General features: G+C 37.7%; 2 protein-coding genes across 17 annotated transcripts in view; one reads left to right on the top strand and one right to left on the bottom strand.

Annotated features, from left to right (window-relative positions):
- The window catches only part of Firrm (FIGNL1 interacting regulator of recombination and mitosis), a 38,616-nt gene extending 28,102 nt beyond the window's left edge, over positions 1-10,514 (bottom strand). For 4 of the 15 annotated variants that reach the window (XR_010048851.1, XM_063253641.1, XM_063253651.1 and 1 more), the window contains exons 1-8: positions 10,376-10,508; positions 7,568-7,608; positions 6,448-6,536; positions 4,647-4,751; positions 4,071-4,211; positions 3,289-3,454; positions 1,772-1,856; positions 161-299 (exon numbers count right to left, since the gene is read on the bottom strand). Coding sequence is in view for 12 of the 15 variants with exons in the window: in XM_063253641.1 (XP_063109711.1) it covers positions 161-299; positions 1,772-1,856; positions 3,289-3,454; positions 4,071-4,211; positions 4,647-4,751; positions 6,448-6,536; positions 7,568-7,608; positions 10,376-10,470 (861 nt within the window). In the remaining 3 variants the exon portion in view is untranslated. The other 11 variants (XM_063253653.1, XM_063253654.1, XM_063253643.1 and 8 more) reach the window with 10 other exon arrangements.
- A 62-nt stretch (positions 10,515-10,576) lies between these two features.
- Positions 10,577-13,216, top strand: Mettl18 (methyltransferase 18, RPL3 N3(tau)-histidine). Of its 2 annotated transcripts, none has more exons than XM_003468615.5 (2): positions 10,577-10,704; positions 11,718-13,216. In XM_003468615.5, exon 2 carries the CDS (start codon positions 12,051-12,053, stop codon positions 13,170-13,172), a length of 1,122 nt encoding a protein of 373 aa, XP_003468663.1. In that variant the 5' UTR covers positions 10,577-10,704; positions 11,718-12,050; the 3' UTR covers positions 13,173-13,216. The 2 variants fall into 2 exon arrangements, with proteins under 2 accessions (XP_003468663.1, XP_063109726.1); XM_063253656.1 differs by lacking the exon at positions 10,577-10,704 and adding an exon at positions 10,706-10,722.
- Positions 13,217-17,530: the final 4,314 nt, after the last annotated feature.

Raw genomic sequence — 17,530 nt, 5'->3', positions numbered from 1 at the left:
AAAAGACAGGAAGGGAAAGAGAGAAGTGAGGAAGGGAGGAAAAGAGGGACAGAAGGAGGGTTAAAATCCCCTTAAGTAGAATGATCCATGTGCTGAAATGAGATTTAGTAAAGGCCAAAGGAAATAAAAGCTACTATTTAAAGTACTGTAACTATTTTACCTGTGTATCTGAAAGCGGCATCGGTTCAGCTAACTGTAAACAAAAATGGAAGGAGAAAAGCAAGTCTTCACACAAGCTATTAATTATATCTCTGTGTTTCAATCGGCTCTTTATAACTGACTGGTGCTTAAGGCTCTGCCTAAATGAACAAAAAGAAAATACAATCACCAAAAGTAACTTAGGCCATAAAATATCTATTTACATAATAGTCAACCCACCATGCACCATACTGTAGGTATATGCTAGGCACTATATCATTCAATGTACTAACTTTACCTCTGAAGCAATTATGTTCAAGTTGCTCTTTCTTCCTGTGTAAAACATTAAATAAAATGTTACTGTATGCCAGGCACTCTGCTAAGTCCTGGGGATAACAGTAAATCAAATAAATATAATTTGTATCCCTCTGTATGGAACCTGTTGGTCTAACATGAGACAGAAAGTTAGCAAGAATAATTAATTACTGTCATGCTAAATACCAAGACAGAAAGAAACCTGATTTTAATATGAGGCTATCAAAGAATCAAGTATAAAACATGTAAGCTGTGAACTCAAAAAATAAGTAAGAGTTAGTAAGGTGCTGAGAGAGGAGCATCATCTGCAGAGGGAAAAGCTGTGACAGGTTCTGGGGCTTGAGGAACTAAGAACAGGGAGAGAGCAGCACGAGACCGAATGGTGAGGGCGGCAGGCTGCAGAGAGGACCAGCTGTTACTCTTGGTACACTGGGACAGATCTGAAGCAGTAGAGGGACATGATAATCTGACTGTTGGGTAGAAAATAGATGAGAAGGAAAAAGAGGGGCCCAGGGCTGATGATGAGAAGGAAACTAATTTTTGATCACTCAGTATGTGGCGCACAGTTCCAAGCATTTTAGTGACGAATTCTGTGGTCATTACAACACTAGCAAGAAAGTGCTATGCTGATTACTTCCATCTTCAGATAGGCAAACTGAGGCTTGGAGAAATTGGCTAAATTGCCCGAGGGCTCAAAGGATTCAGAGATTTCAGGACGGGCTCAGTACATGCAGTATGGCTCCCAGGGAGGATGCTCCTAACTACCACACCACCACCAATGTCCTCGTGGTACAACAAAAGCACCAAAGACCTGAAAACATTACACTGACCTTTCCATTTTATACAAACATGTATTTACTTAAGTGCTTTTACATTACAACCGTGTCTTCTTCCACCCCTAAGAATCTGATGTGTGGTAATGGTACTCTTCCTAGTAACACCTCAAAAACTCTAAGTTCGTAAAGTTAAATTAATTTCTAAGTGGATTTCAGTTTGAACAACCCAAATATATAATGAAGGGATCACAATCAGCTCTCATTATAGTTACTAATTTAGTAAGCTTAGACATAGAACACTTTATGGTTAAACAACAGTAGAGCAGGCACATGGCTGAGTTCTAGCCTAGTCTGATTCACTACCAGGAAAGCCTGAACTACTTTGTGAGTTACATATGAAAGATCTGGATTATCTGACAGCAATGTCCATGGACATTTTATATACCCGCAAATATGTTCCAAATGCATCCTAAGGAAATATGAAAACTAGGATTTGGGTTACAGAAAATGCATTCTAAAAAAGTAAAAGCTAACAAACTTACTTAATTATAAACTTCCAAGTATTGGCATGAAATGCTTGATCCATAGTGGAAATAACAGAGCAGATATCCAATAACGAATGAATAACTATAAGGAAAAACAACACAACTCTGAGGATATTCAAATGTCATCTGGGGTGACTTTCTCTTATTTTTTAAAGTATCAACTGAATATTCAACATCTGAATTAAAATCAGTAATACAGTTTCAAAATAATTAAAAATAAATGTCACACTTTTAAGATTCTTATAAGTTGTGAAAAACTAATTTTGAAATTTACACCTATCCCATAACTTAAATGAAAGTGAAGATGTTTACTAAGATGTTGTACTCTATTCTAATCAAAATATCCTACAGTTACAATTTTCATCCAAAGTGATAAACTGCTAAAGAAGAAAACCTAACCAGGAAGCATTAAAGCTAACTTACACAGTATTCGTACAAGGCTTTTTCTCTGCAAGTGGTAGAGATGTTGTACTAATACCCACAATTGCCCTTCCTGTATCCATACTCTTCCAAAATGACTCTGAGCATAGCCCCATGACTTGATTTGGCAAAGGGAACAATAAAAGTGAGGCAACTGGAAATCTGGAAAAGGCTTGCATCCTGGAACCTGCCCTTTCTTGCTACTTTGGGAAAATGAAACCATGGGCAGGTGACTGAGCCCTGGTTAGTCTACATGAATATGCACCACATGGGACTTCCTCAGTGCTGCCACCTCTGCTGACAGTCAGACACAAGTTAAGTCACTGGCCGCAAACATAAAAGTGAGCTAGGTGCACTAGGTGAGTTTAGCTGATCCAAGCCTAAACTGCAGGCCTAAAATTGTGAAAAAATAAAATAATGGTTGTTTTAAACAGTTTTGGGATGGTTTGTTATAAAGCAAAAAGTACCTGATGTTGTGCACAAAATCCAGATATATTCTTTATATACTAAAGTTATGAATTTAATCTTTGCTCTGATGTATTATCTGTGTCATAATCCATTAGTGAATGATGAAATCAATAAAGGTGGTTACAATCACCAATTCCTTAAAAACAAACTAGTATAGCTGGGCAGAGTAACACTGGTCTATACTCCTAGCATCAGAAAGCTGAAGCAGGAAGATGATGAGTTCAGGGTTAGCATGGTTTAGCCAGAAGGGGGACAACAGAAAGTATTGAGTACATCATATGTAAAATGAGTCTTACATATGTGGTGTACGTGTATACATTTACAAACATATACATGTAGTTTATACGTTCGAGGAAGGAATGTAAAATGCATTTCTTGCTTTTTGTTATGGTGAAAAAATCAAGACCTACTATCTCTGAATACAGACCACTTTAGAGAGTATAAATTACTTAATTCAAATTTTAACTAAACATGCAAATCTTATACATTTTAAAACTTGAAAGACTAAACATTTATTAAGAATTATTTTTATGTATAATGTATAACATCAAAAAAAAACAATGTTAGGTTTGATAATTTAACAGCTACATGAATTATTTTACATAATACACTAAATCTGCACTTACCTAATACCATATTCAAAACATCCTCGTTCTCATTTACTGAAGGATCCACGCAAACCATGTCCAGCAGCTCCATCAGCTGCTTCTGAAGAGAATAGGCTCCTTTGAAGAGCGCCTGGAGAAGGTCTGAAATGAGGTGTAAGTGCCCAGAATACACCGATTCGCTATTCTGATCAACAAAATATGAAAATAAGAGAAACAGCCAATCATAAAAAGCTCAAGTCAAATATACTTTAATTCATACTATCAGAGATGATAAGTGAAGTTTTTAGGTGACTCACATTCACTAAACAAATGTTTTTGTGAACATCCACTTTATATAATGTACTTTGAGAGATACATTCACGTATAAAATAACTTCCATTCCATACAGGAAAGGATGTTGCAATGTTCTTTCTAGACCTCTTCCAAAATTCAGATACATAGTCATATTGGCACGTGAGACCATCCAGAAGCGTAAGCGGCTGGCATTTGGATCATAATTCATGACTCTGTTCATAAGTTAAAACTAAAATCTGGGCATAACCCAAGTTGTCAGGCCATTTGTAATTTGAGGGTTACAATGATTCCTGGATTCCAGTTTTCCTGCAGCTGCTACCTGCGTGACCCACCCACATCACTATTTACTTTTAAGTAATTACTACATACATGCTTTTTGTACCAGGGAAAAGAACATCCTGATAACAATAACTGCAACGTAAAATGTCACGTACACCCCATTTCACCCAGCTTCCCCTCCCACTGACCCTAGGCTAATTTAAAGTGCACCTACACCTGTTACTCACCTTGCAATGTACAAATGTACTTTTGATTACATGAAGGACTGAAGAGGGAAGACTATGAATATTTTCTAGAATAATGGATTCCTGTGTAGCACAGACATGCTGAACACATCCTGTGAGAGCTCCTAAAACCTGCACCATTGTCTGCAAATAAATAAAGACATTTCATTCTAGGTATATATATTTATGCATAATAAAAGACTGTGTCGTGGGCACTAGGGATATATCAGACACATTTTTTCACAGAACTTGTCTATCAAAGAACTACCCATTCCATACGGGAACAACTGGTAAGCTACCTGCAATGCTATTCTACGCTCAAAGCACCTGGCAGGAATTCCATACATATGCCTTGAAATTAAAGGGGCATGCTATTCTGACTTATATTTTTGTAATAATGCAGATACCTAAACAATACAAAATTGCATCAAAAAAATTCCTATTGAACTTTCTGTCTTTGTAGCTGTAAGTCCACAAATTTACTTCCAGCATAAGAAATTACATAAGGAATACCTGGATAATCAATATCAACATAGCAATACTCACTTTCTACCCATAGCTCCCATACATTTAACTCACTTGTAAAATATTCCTTAGAGTGGCCTGAATTTCTACATTTTGACTTGACAATCCTCTGGCTTGAGTGGTTAATTCATATATCATCTCATCGAACAGTTTTACAGTCTACAAAAACAAACTGGGTTATAAATAAATCAGAAAAATAGAAATCATTAGAAAAGTTTAAGTTTTTCTTTCCCAGTACTGGGAATTTAACTCAGCCCCTTTGCACTGATTTATACCCCTAGCCCTTTTGACACAATGTGTAAATCATTAAGTTGTCCAGGTTGGGCTCAAAATTGAGATTCTTGTGCCTCAGCCCTCCAGAGTGCTGGGTATGCACCACTATGCCCAACTAAGGATATTTTTAAAGAAAAAAGGCTGTAATATAATGATTTGGTTTTGTATTAGTAACATTCATTGGGTACTGTGTAACTTACCAAATGTACCTAAGTAAAAGCTATATACAAAATATATTTATATAATGCAATCTCCAAAAGAAAAAAGCCTCAGAAATTGATTTACCTTCTATTTCTGTGGTTTGAATAAATATAAAAAACATACTCTAAGTTCATTTTGGGATGCAAACAATATAAGTCCTATTCTACACAATAAAAGATAACTGCCAAAAGTGGTAGTGGTACATGCCTATAGTCCCAGCACTTAGGAGGCTGAGGCAAGAGGATTGACCTGAGCTCAAATTAGCTGGAACTGCATAGTGAGATCCTGTCTCAAAAAAAACACAAAAAACCAAAACATTACTACCTTGACCAATCAACATTCATATGGGCATTTACAAAGGTATATTCTGGTAGTTGTAATAAATTTATAATGAATCACTCTTTCATTAATGACTTTTTGTGACAAATTCAAAATGCCCTTGCTGGAGTAGGGGCATGTGAACCTACATGGAGTAGGAGCATGTGAACCTACAACCAAGCTTTTTTCTATAAAAACATAACCACATTAGTATACTACTTAGATCTTTTTAAATAATTTAAATGGCCCAAACCCTGAAGAATAAAAAGACAGGCAACAATACAATGTATTTGAAGAGGATAATGTTCTCCATAGACCAGTTAAGATTCACATGCTTGTTTTCACCAACAAGATCTTTCTTGGTGATAAAGAACAAATTTGAAGAAACTTTTCAGAAAGAGTACCTAAGTAAAGTAAAAGGAATTGTGATGATTATTTACTTAAAAGCTAGATTTTGAAATCTATCCCAATAAATTATAAATGTTACACTTTAGCAGAAAGCACCTTAAGTTCCTTCTACTTTAAAACAGAAAGTATGCTTATGCTTTTCAGAGAAACAATATAACGTACAACAATATAACATGCAAAAATTAACAATGCAGTTTGTGAATGTAAAGCTTCCTTTAATGACTTGATTTTACTAACACTTTAGTTTTTTCTAAGATTTCTTTATTAAATTTTTTGGTCCCATTTTTCTAACCACTGAAATTCAATAATTATTAATCAAACACTACAGTGATGATAAAGGGACTTTAAAAACTTCTATAATCCATCACAAATTTTCATTGAGTAACTTTACAAGAGTATTTAAAGTAATCACAAATTTAAATTCAATTACTAAAGGATTCATCAATTAGTAAAACCTGAAAATGAAAGTTTTCAATCATCTAATAATTACACCAACACCACATACACACATAATTTCAAAATTATTTACTATTTACTTGTACTTCAGGTATGTTTGATAATTAAAATATGGAGGCACAATTAAGACTAAGTAATATAAAACAGACTAGATTTTAAGAATCTTTATAACATAAAAATTAAGACAGTAATATTATACCTTTGGTAATACTTGTGAGAAGAAAGTCTGTTCCAATGTCAGGTGGTTCATATGAGGTAAAAACATTTCTATCATAATTTTCAAAATTTCTATAAAGCAAAATGACACTTTGTAAAATTATGTCAATCAGCAGAAGTCTGTTTTCACCAAATGTGAGAATATGTAAGTACCTCCAATTTGAAGCTTTGTAGTGTCAAAATGCTATATTCTATATAGAGAAACTACTAAGTTATTACTAATAGCAAAAGAAAAAGAAGAAAGTATGTCTGTATATCCAGCAACTGAACAGTAGTTAAACTGACATGGATATGTCTGTCCAACAGCATCTACTGTCATTAAAATATTTAAAAACATAAAAAAAATTCAGGATAGTCTGAGATTAAAAAGATTCCAAAGTGAGCCAGGCCTGGTGGCTCACGTCTGTAATCCCAGCACTTGTGAGCCTGAGGCAGGAGGATCATTTTGAGTTCAAGACCAGTGTGGCTACAAAGTGAGCTCAAGGCCAGCCTGAACTGCATAGTGAGACCCTGTCTCAAAAAAAAAAAAAAAAAAGATTCCAAAGCGGTATATTCCTAATTTAATAGAAACATGTACATACACAGGATAAGGGAACAAGAATGTACAGAAATGAGACCATTCTATTTTTAACTATTTCTGATTTTCAGCATACTTCAATGTTCTATAATGAATATGCATAACCTTTTCACTCTAGATAAAAAATAATTGTTACCTGAAAAACTTAGACCCCCAACTGGCAATTCAGATTTAAATTTATAAACAAATACTGTACAAACAAGTGAAATACAAATAAGCTAACTCAAAATGTGAGTCACTGAGCCATCTACAGTTGTAACTCTTCTCTCCTAAGAGAATAAATCTAATCAAGGAAGACCAATAAATGACAGATGAAAATAAAGTCAACTTTCTCCAAATGATATTAAGCAGTGTACTTTGAAGAAGTTTGCCCATTTAAATAACTAAAGGTTGCAGAGCCTATAATACGGACAATGATTAAAATCAGAGAGAATACAAAACAGTAAGGTCACATTCACTGATCTATGTGGGACTTAGAACTTAATGACATCAAAGTAAATCATATAATCAAAACAGTTTTACTTACGAATATGCTCAACCCAACTCTCAGAATGTTCATACATAGAGTAAAATAATTAAGGAAGATACTTGTATCACTGTAGTACAACATTCATTCATGATACAAAATCCAAAAAGGACCCCTCTTAAAATTTAGCAAAGATTCATGAGACTAAAATTAGACTCAAATTACTGGCTTACTTTCATTTTAAAAATTTAATGTTAGGTAAACGTTATTGTGAAAATATTTCTGGGAAATGTTCTCAAAATTATTTAGGGATAAACTTACCTTTTCAAACCACTGCCAGTCATAAAATATTTTTCACAGACAGGTAACAATGCCACACTAACTCATGAGCTCCTAATCTTTACTACTGGACGGAAATTTCTCTCTCCTCATTTCTACTTTATTTGTACCTATGTCTTTCCGTATCACAGTACTTGTACTCCTATCATACCAACCTTACCAGAAATTACCCTATATTTAAATCAAAAATTGCACACCATTAAAAATTACTAGCAATGTTTTACTGTTATTATAGAATACGTTAACAAGAAATACAAATGCATAAAACTTATCCCAGTAATACAAAGATTGATTCTTCCTCTGAAATCCTGTTTTGTGTACATTTTTCACAATAGCAGTCACAAGGAGATATACAGTCATGAACTCATGAGTTCAGTAGGGCAGAATATGCCTTATGGAAAAATTTCAGCAAAGCTCAAGAAAATTTTTGCTATTTTACAGGTAATCATCAATTATGATTACCTACATAAGGTCTAGACAATAATATGTAAAATTCAAAATATGAAAATAATTGCGTTAGAGTGGACTGTGGGCTTCAATTATTGCAAACAGCAAAAATACTGCCATATGTTGAAAAATATTTACCTGACACTTTCAAGCATTTTTAAACCATGAAATATTTTTATTCCTTTACCAAGCATTTATCATGTGCCAGGCACTGGCATCATGCTGTGCACAATGGAATGAACAAAACCAAATTCCTGCCTCTAACTTTACAGTCCAGTCAGGAAAAGGGAAAGAGGAAAAGCAGATTATTTGTTAATGATAAAATGCCTTCTAAACACAGCAATGAGATAGAAGTCTAACAAACTGGTTCTGGGGAACTGAGACTGAGGGCTCTAAAAAGACCCCTCAAGGAAGTAACATTTGAGCTAAGACCTCAATGATGAGATGTTCAAAAGGGTGGGAGAACAAACTAGGCTGGGCACAAAGATTCTTAGGCAGGTATGCCTGATGTATCTGAGGACCGCACAGTTAGCTAGGTAGGAGAAAGAGGCACAAGCCTCTTACCACAGGGGAGCTGTAAAGGTAAATGTAGATTTTATTCCTAATTCACTAAATTATGGGGATGGAGAATGGGGTTTTTAAAAAAAGACCTGTGGTTTTCACTCCAAACCCATTCTAAAGAATGAATTATAACAAAATATGGGAAACTATTAGTAATTCAGGTGGTAGTAGTTCAGAATCAGTAGGATCGCAACAGTGATGGAAATACGTGGATTGAATGAGTTTTGAGCCAATTTCCTATGAAAGACAAAAGTCAAGGTTTCAAGTTGGTATTTCTGTTAGCTTTTTGTTTGCTTTTTTAAAGGTTTGATTTGTAAACCTATTTACTCAGGTGAAGAAAACTGCAAGAACATGAATATGCTAAACTTGTGATACAAAGATGGAAATGTTAACTTTAAATTTAGTGAAGTTCCCATAAACTTGAGGGGAGGAAAAGAAACCATGTTCCTTATTTTTTGTGTCCGTATAGCTAACACAATACTTGCTATATACTGTGTACACAAGTAAGTGGTCCTGAGGGGTACGATCATTTGTTTTCAGGTCGGAACCCCTCAAGAACAGAAATTATCACATTTTGCTAATGCCTACGTGCATGACTTCTGTATGATGATGGGTTTTCACTGAAAGGCTATTTGTGCAGGGTCCAGAGGTTCAGTCAATTGACCGTCACTTTTTTCCCCTTTTGAGTATAATTTTATGGAGAAGGTGAGCTCAACGATGTAAAGGAAACAGTGCTTCTTGCAACAGAAGAGGTTAGGACTCCAGTTACACTGGCTACCACAGGGACCACAGACACACGGAGAATTCTCTCCTTGGCAAAAGTGACATCAAACAACTCAGACGCAGGACTGAGGATCTAGCTCAGTAATGGAGCCCTAGTCTTGCATGCACAAGGCCCTGGGTTTGATCCTCAGCACCACAAACAAGAACAAAAGAGAAAACCTGTGAAAGGGTCTGGCACAGAACCTGGCAGACAGAAAGTACTGAATAAATGTTTAAACAATTCAAATGAAGCCGATGAAAGCCAACACCTGAAGCAACTGAGGCAATTCCTTCTAATCGGCCGGAAAAAGGGAGAAAACATTTGTATTTACTGAACGTCTTTTTTAAAAATCTGGCACCTCGGCAGAGCTCTGTCTTTTTATTCACACAACACTGAGGAAGGCGTGACCCAAATTCCGCACGCGGAGTAAGAAGGCTTTGCAAAAGCTCAGCGAGTCCCTCCCACGCTACAGCATCCGGCTCGCGGCTCTGGTCTGTGTCCCCGCTTCCCCCAGGTCCCCGAGCAAAGGCGCTCTCGCTGCCCTGCAATTAAGCAGTACACAGAAACCCACCATCGCAGAGACTGGGGAAAAACGCCGCGCCCCGCCAAAAACTCACAAGTCTGTGCGTCCAAGAGCCGAAGCCCTGGCCTCGCAGACCCTCAGTCCCCACAGTGTTAGCGCTCGCCCAAGGGACCCAAGGTCCGGCCGCCGCCACGCAAGCGGCCCCACGAGGGGATAAGTAACCACGGAGGATATGAGGAGCCGGGGCAAAACAGATGGCAGCTCCCGGCGGCACAGGTCCTCCGACCAGCTGCTCCACTCCTCCAAAATGCCTACGCGTTCCTGAGACATGCTGTAGTTGGAGACGTCAACTTCAAAACAAGTCCCGCCACAGCCCGACCGGAAGCCCAGCCATCCCGGCAGGCCCTGCGAGCCGTCCGTCAGGATTGAACCATAGAGAGGAAACCAGGCCTATCTGGCTCGTCGGAGGACTAGACTCACTGGTTCGCGCTCTTAAATGACGGAGCTAGGACTCGCCAGATCGCATTCGTCCCAGGCCCGGGTTGCTGCTGGCTTTCCTTAGAGGTATGGCTGTTCTGGGAGGTAAGGACTAGAGGTCCTTAGGTTTACAAGCGTCGGTTCCTTGGAGCTTTGGAGTTGCTCTTCTGGGGTCAAGTTTGATCAAGACCCGTCCAGGAAGTGGCTCCCAGCCTGCAGCGAGAGGTGGATACTGGGGTGTGCACCCCTTATGCAGCCTGAAGGGTGAGGTTGTCAGGACTGCCACTCTGATGGAGCAGTAGTACAGAGTTCTGGCACTATGGAAGCCTGAGATAGGAGGGTCTCAGGTTCGAGTTCAGCCTAGGCCATTTAGCGATTTAGTGAGACCTTGTCTGAAAATTTTAAAAATCATAAAGGGTTGGGGTGTAGATAGTAAGAAGGCCCCAAGTTCAATCCTTAGTACTGCACAAAACAAAACAAAAGCAAACACAAAAGAACCAGCTGGTTCCACTTCTACAGTTGTACTGTAGAAATGCTTAGTGCAGTGTCCCAATTTTGTGATCAGCGCTATCAACAAGCTTATCTTTATTAATTGCTCCCAGATGACCCCACTCTCATACACTGGCAGTCTGGACCAGGTGTTTGTAGTGAAATCATGTGATTGAATTTACACTTTTCTGCCAATACCCATGAATATTTATTTTAAAAGCAATGTTCACTTACCAAAACATAATCTTGAACTACTGTGTTTTGAAGCAGCAACAGAGGGAAATTCTAGTGGTTCAAGGGTTGTACATCCTTGGCATACTCAGGACTGTTGCAAGATGCCAAATAATCAGATTTTCCCGCTTAAAAAATTTGGACTTTGTTCTGGTAGTTGTGGCAGTGACTGCTGTACTGTTCTTTTTCGGTTATTTTTGTACCTTATTTTCTGCTCCAATTTTTGAAGCCTTAAAATGTGTGCATGTTTCACTAAATCTGTTTTCTCCTTCCACAGCTGTTTTAGAAAAGGCAGCCATGTAGGATAGGTAAAGGGTTTAATATTTCATTTTAGTAAAATGTGCTATTTTTGCTTTAATCGTTATTTTATCTTTTTCCAGGGTCAGATGAAAGAGAATCAAAGGACTCTTTGAAAAGTCTTTAAAGCTGGGTGTGTTGGTGCACACCTGTAATCCTAGCACTCTTGAGCTGTGAGTTTGAGGCCAGCCTGGGCTACATAGTAAGTTAAAGACCAGCCTGAACTAGCAAGACTTTGTGTCAAACAAAGAAACAAAAAAGTCTTTGGAGACAACGCGGTGTATAGATAGCTAAAAAGAAGTTAACCTTAGTGGAACTAATTAAATAGTTGAGGCAAATTTCCGTGTGTCAGATTTTATGCAGAAGTTGAAGAGCCTTTTCTTTGAATTTAAGAATCGTGTGCCTTTAATACGAAGATGAGTTTTCAATTTAATTTCAACATAGAAGACCATGCAGAAAGTGAATTGACACCCCTTGAAGGTGGAGTTTTGACTCTGGATCCCTCAAAAGTGTCATCCACCTCAGAAAGTCAAAAAGGAAAACAGAAGGAGAAGAAACATCTTAGAGAACTGTCTGACCTGCATCCGAAGCACTTGGGGGAGTGCAGATCAATAGAAAATGTAACTCCTTCTCAAGATCCTGATAGCCTAGTCAGTGCGGCCAATAGTTCAAAGGACTTGGACCCAGACGAAAAGCAGCCCTGCCTGGGAGTTGCCAAAGAGCATGCCATACCTAAGGATTTAAAGAAAGTGTTAGAAAATAAAGTCATAGAAATGTTACCAGGTCTTCAGCATGTTAAAATATCAGTAGTGAAAACTATCTGGTCAAAAGAAAACTTCCCTGGAGAAAACATAATTTCCAAAAGCTTTTCTTCTCACTCTGATCTGATTACAGGTGTTTATGAAGGAGGCTTAAAAATCTGGGAATGTACGTTTGACCTCCTGGCTTATTTCACAAAGGCCAAAGTGAAATTTGCTGAGAAAAAAGTGTTAGATCTTGGCTGCGGATCAGGATTACTGGGTATAACTGCATTTAAGGGAGGAGCCAAAGAAATTCATTTTCAAGATTATAACAGTTTGGTGATTGAGGAAGTGACTTTACCTAACGTAGTGGCTAACTGCACTTTGGAACATGAAGAAAATGGTGTAAATGAACCAGATGCAAAAAGATGCAGGAAGTCAAAAGTAGTGCAAGAACTGGGTAACTGTCGTTTATTTTCTGGAGAGTGGTCCGAGTTTTGTCAGCTTATATTAAGCAGTGAAAAACTCTTTGTAAAATATGATCTCATTCTTACCTCGGAAACCATTTATAATCCGGATTATTATACTACATTGCACCAAACTTTAGTTAGACTGTTGAGTAAAGATGGACGGGTGCTTTTGGCCAGCAAAGCCCATTATTTTGGTGTTGGTGGAGGTGTTCATCTTTTTCAGAAGTTTGTAGAAGAAAAGGATGTATTTGAGATTAGGACACTGGAAATAATTGATGAAGGACTAAAAAGGTTTCTAATTGAAATGACTTTTAAGTACCCTAGTTAATATTCACTGAATGCCCTAAGAGGAATAAACTGAATGACCCAAAACTTTGATTTCTTTTTGCTGTTTGTGTGAAATGATGGTATTTGTTTAGTTTCTTTTTTCCACATAATAGATCAACTATGTTGGCAACCTTGTGTTTGTGGGAGGAGACTGAGAAAGTATCTTTGAGCATTTGGTGAGATCTAGATCACATTTTGTGGGAAAGTTTTCCATCTTCACTTCATTGACCTTTTTAAAACTTTTGAGATTACCAAAAAAAAAAAAAAAAAAAAAAAAATCCCAAGAAACCCTTACATTTCTCACCTCAAGTTTGAATTTCTTCCCAGTCTTGTATAGTTCCTTGCACACATGAAGTGCATGGTCCAGTTATTCAGTAGTGAATTCACTGGTTGAAGCCATGATATACTTAGCAACACTGAATACTGTCACCATACAGGTTTCTTCCTTCTTTAAGGGATGCTACAGTTACCCTTTTCCACCATATTTCCTGATGAGATGGAAAACGTGGGTGTGAGGCTTGCCTTTGGCAGCATGTGTCTTAAGCCTTTCCATTAGAGTCAGATGTGCAGTCTTGTAAAGCCCCAGATCCCTTGCTGTTCTGCTCTTCAGCTGTGTGATGATTTTATGCAAAGACAAACACTTTCCCCCAAGCAGATTCAACCCCACGTTAGGAAGCACTGAGACTCGGTGGAGCAGGCACATTTTTAGTCCCCTTTGCCTCTTCAGTCCTATGCTTCATCTTACAGTCTTCCATAATCTCCCTTCTGAAAATGGGCAATAAACTGATCAACACCTGGAGAACATTGAGAGTGTTTCCTTTACCCACCAGGTCCAGCAAGGAGGCTGTAAGATTCTTTTTGTCTCCTTGTAATGATTTGGTGGTCACAACACCCTTTTGGTTGGTGGTATTCAGCATAGTGAAATAGAAGAAAGTTTTAGTTATTGTGCAGCAAGTGAGAACACAAAACATGTTTGACCTGGGGTTTACAGCTACAAAGGTATTCAAGTGTGAGCCTCCCTTCCACACTGGACCACCGTGGGAGCACTTCAGTGCTGTTGGATCCTATCACTATGTCCCTGTCCAAAGGTCTCAAAGGTTCTTTGATTGACCTGCCTGCACTGCACACATAACCAGTTAGCCATGTGGGATGGGTGTAACTTGACCAATTTTCTTCACCTGTTCTTAAATTTCCAGCAGGTCTCCAAACAGTAGTCATGGATCATTGAATGGCCCGATCACTTCTTAGATCTTTCTGATGCTATAGAGAAATAATTGATATGCCCAGAATGTGTGAACAACAAAGGAGACCACTGTGGTACTTGAGATATTTATTTAGTCAAAAGTGGGAAGAAAAATTTGTTATTCCAACTCCATCTTATCTGGTCAGACCAAAGCTTTCCCAATTCTCTTCCCTCCCTCCCCTACCCCTCCTCCTTTTTCTTTTCTTTCTCCTGTTCTTTCTTTCCTTTCCCTTCCCTTCTTTTTCTTCTTTTGGTCATATTAGAATTAGAACACAAGGCCTTCACACAGCTACATCTAACATACATGTGTTTATTTACTTATTTATTTGTTTATTATTTTGAGACAGGATCTCACTAAGTTGCCCAGGTGGGGCTCAAACTTTTGATCCTCCTGCCTCAGCCTCCTACAGTTCTGGTATTACAGGCATGCACTATTACACCCAGTTGTTCCAATTCATTTTTTTGTGTCTAATATGTCCTAGAATTCAAAGTTCTAAGTTTTCCTTATCCCAGGCTAAATAACTTCTATGAAATTTTCAGAAACAAGATTTGGAATTTGTTTTAAATAGCACTAAAAAGGTACTGAAGGTATGGAACATTTTTAGAAGAATTTATGAAGAAAGACAGGTTAAAACCTAGAAATTTAATACACCCAGTCAGCTCACTGGCAAACCACATTCCCGTTAATGGATCTATGACAGCCTTTTTATTATCATTGCTTTTCTATCCTCTTTGTATTTTAAGACTCCTTAGGGAGGGACACATTTTTCAGTGATTTGCTTTCCTTCCCTGAGCTTTCCACAGATTGAACTCTGCTTCCTATTTTTGCTTTGCCGTCTTCAAGCTTCTCTCAGACTTTTACAGTAAGAAAACATTCTCTCATGTATGGAAAACACCTCAGAGAAACATTCTCTAGGAAGGGGGACATGGACATTTCTAACACTGCATTTCAGTTCCTTTATTAGGAAATGTGTACAGGGTTGTACTTCATACATTAAAATACTACCTTCTTAACTTTGTGGCTGGTTTTCATTTTCCCAAAGTAGGAAAAACATCTTATTCTTTAATCTCCCCCACATACATGATACAGTACTTCATAAATTCTTTCATCTTGTCTACTAACATAGTTCAACATAAAAAGAAATATCCTTAGAGTCAAAATATCGACAGATCTTTGTCTCTGGTAATTTTAATTAGTTGGCTATCATCTAGTACTATCTTATAGATATTTCACTCAACTGCTTAAAAATAAATAGTAAGCTGGACATGGTAGTACATGAATGTCGTCCTAGCGCTTGGGAGGCAGAGACAGGAGGACCACAGTAAATTTGGGGCCAGCTTGAAGGACATAGCGAGACCCTATCACCAAACATCAAGAAAAAACTCAGTGTAGTAAAAAGTCATGAAGCTACATATCAGAAAGTGAATGTAAATTCTTTTTACCCATAGTTGGTCTAAAAAGACTTCCCGGTTGAGTCTACTGTTGGATCCCACATGCATATGCTCACAAAGCTATTTATCTGGAGTGTTTCAGCAGTGGGAGAAGTATTAAGTCTTTCTCAGCAACCGCTTGCTAGGTACCAGTTCCTTTGTGCTTAATTTACTCCCTTACGACACACGAAGCAGAATTCCATCCTACTCTGAAGTCCAAACACATTGTCCCTCCATCAAGAATTCACTGAGTATTTACTGTACGAGAAAAAAGATTTCCATTTTCAATAATTTTAGTTAAATTTATTTCTCATAAGAAAGGTGAATTTGTTCTCATGTTTTGTGGTGCTTTAGCACACTTTAAGTTACACTCCACTTCTTTTGGGCCAATTATAAGAGCAGTGTGATTAGCCGATGTCCCCAAGTATCCTTGTGTTGTGTTTTACGCACACCTTTTACTGTGACTTGAGAATTTCCTTTGTTAATCAAGGGACTTTGTAAATTTACTTTATGAAAAGCCAGAGATTAACTAAAGGGAAACAGAACAATAGATTAATGACAGTTTTGGATCCTCGCCTCCCGAGAACTGTAGAGAAAGGAGAACTGTATGAGAGCCAAAAACCAGGCCAAATAAGTGGGACTGAAGAGAGAGGAAAAAGACAGCATGGTATAGAGGCAAACATGGGTTATATTAATTAAAATTTAGAGCGGCAGGAAATTTTGGGAAAGGTAAAATGGTGAAGCCCAAGGAAGAAAAATAAGCAATCAGTGATCAAGAGATTGCCTGGATCTCATACAATAGTTGAACTTTTAAACAAGTTATGGACTGGAATTACTGATGACTCATGCCAGATATAAGGCCATCAAAAGAAAAAGCAGGCCAGGGCCTAAGAAGAAGCACTTAGTGACAGCCCCACTGACCTTACTACACCCCTTGCCTGGAATCCCACTTGAGTTCTGGATGATGGAACAACGCTGCTGAACTTAACACCTAGAAAAACCTATACCCTATCTGCCTGAGACACTTTCAGTCAAGCATCTTGTCCCAGTGTCCCATGTGGTTTAACATCCTAGTGCTCTCAAAAGTGAACGCTCTAACGCTCTCAATAGATACGGATTATAAAACTAGAAAAAAAAATCCTAAAGTTTATGTGTAAGCACAAGAGACCCAGAATAGCCAAAAGAATCATAGACAACAAGAGCAAAATAGGAAGCATCACAATCTTAAATTTCAAATTATATCACAGACCTACAGTGATTTTAAAAAAACAGCGTGATACTGTCACAAGAAACATAGAAATAGAATCAGTGGAACAGAAGAGAGGATGTAAAAACAACCCCAAGCACATTTAGCTATCTGACCTTTGACAAAGGAGCCAAAAACATATGCTAGAGAACAGATAACCTTTTTAACAAACAGTGCTGGTGAAACGTGTATATCCATATGCAGCAAGTTGAATCTAGACCTATTATATCTCATCTCATACTAAAATCAACATGAATCAAAGACATTGATATAAAAACAGAAATATTGAATCTGTTGGAAGTTAAGTAAAACTCTTAAAGACATAGGTATAGGCCAGGACTTTCTGAGCAGAACTTTAATTGCACAAAAAACCCCACCAAGAACCAACAAATAAGAGTACATCAAATCGAAAGCTTCTGTATAGCAAAAGAAACAGCTA

The sequence above is a fragment of the Cavia porcellus genome, unplaced genomic scaffold (genome assembly GCF_034190915.1).
Source record: "Cavia porcellus strain 051 isolate PalLab524CR breed Dunkin Hartley unplaced genomic scaffold, mCavPor4.1 scaffold_7, whole genome shotgun sequence".
NCBI classification, from domain to species: domain Eukaryota; kingdom Metazoa; phylum Chordata; class Mammalia; order Rodentia; family Caviidae; genus Cavia; species Cavia porcellus.
Note: the sequence above shows the minus strand (reverse complement) of the source record. Positions and strands in the feature narration are given on the sequence as shown.

Bases quoted from the DNA above. Each gene is read 5' to 3' on its own strand.
- Mettl18 (XM_003468615.5), top strand. From the start codon at position 12,051: ATGAGTTTTCAATTTAATTTCAACATAGAAGACCATGCAGAAAGTGAA.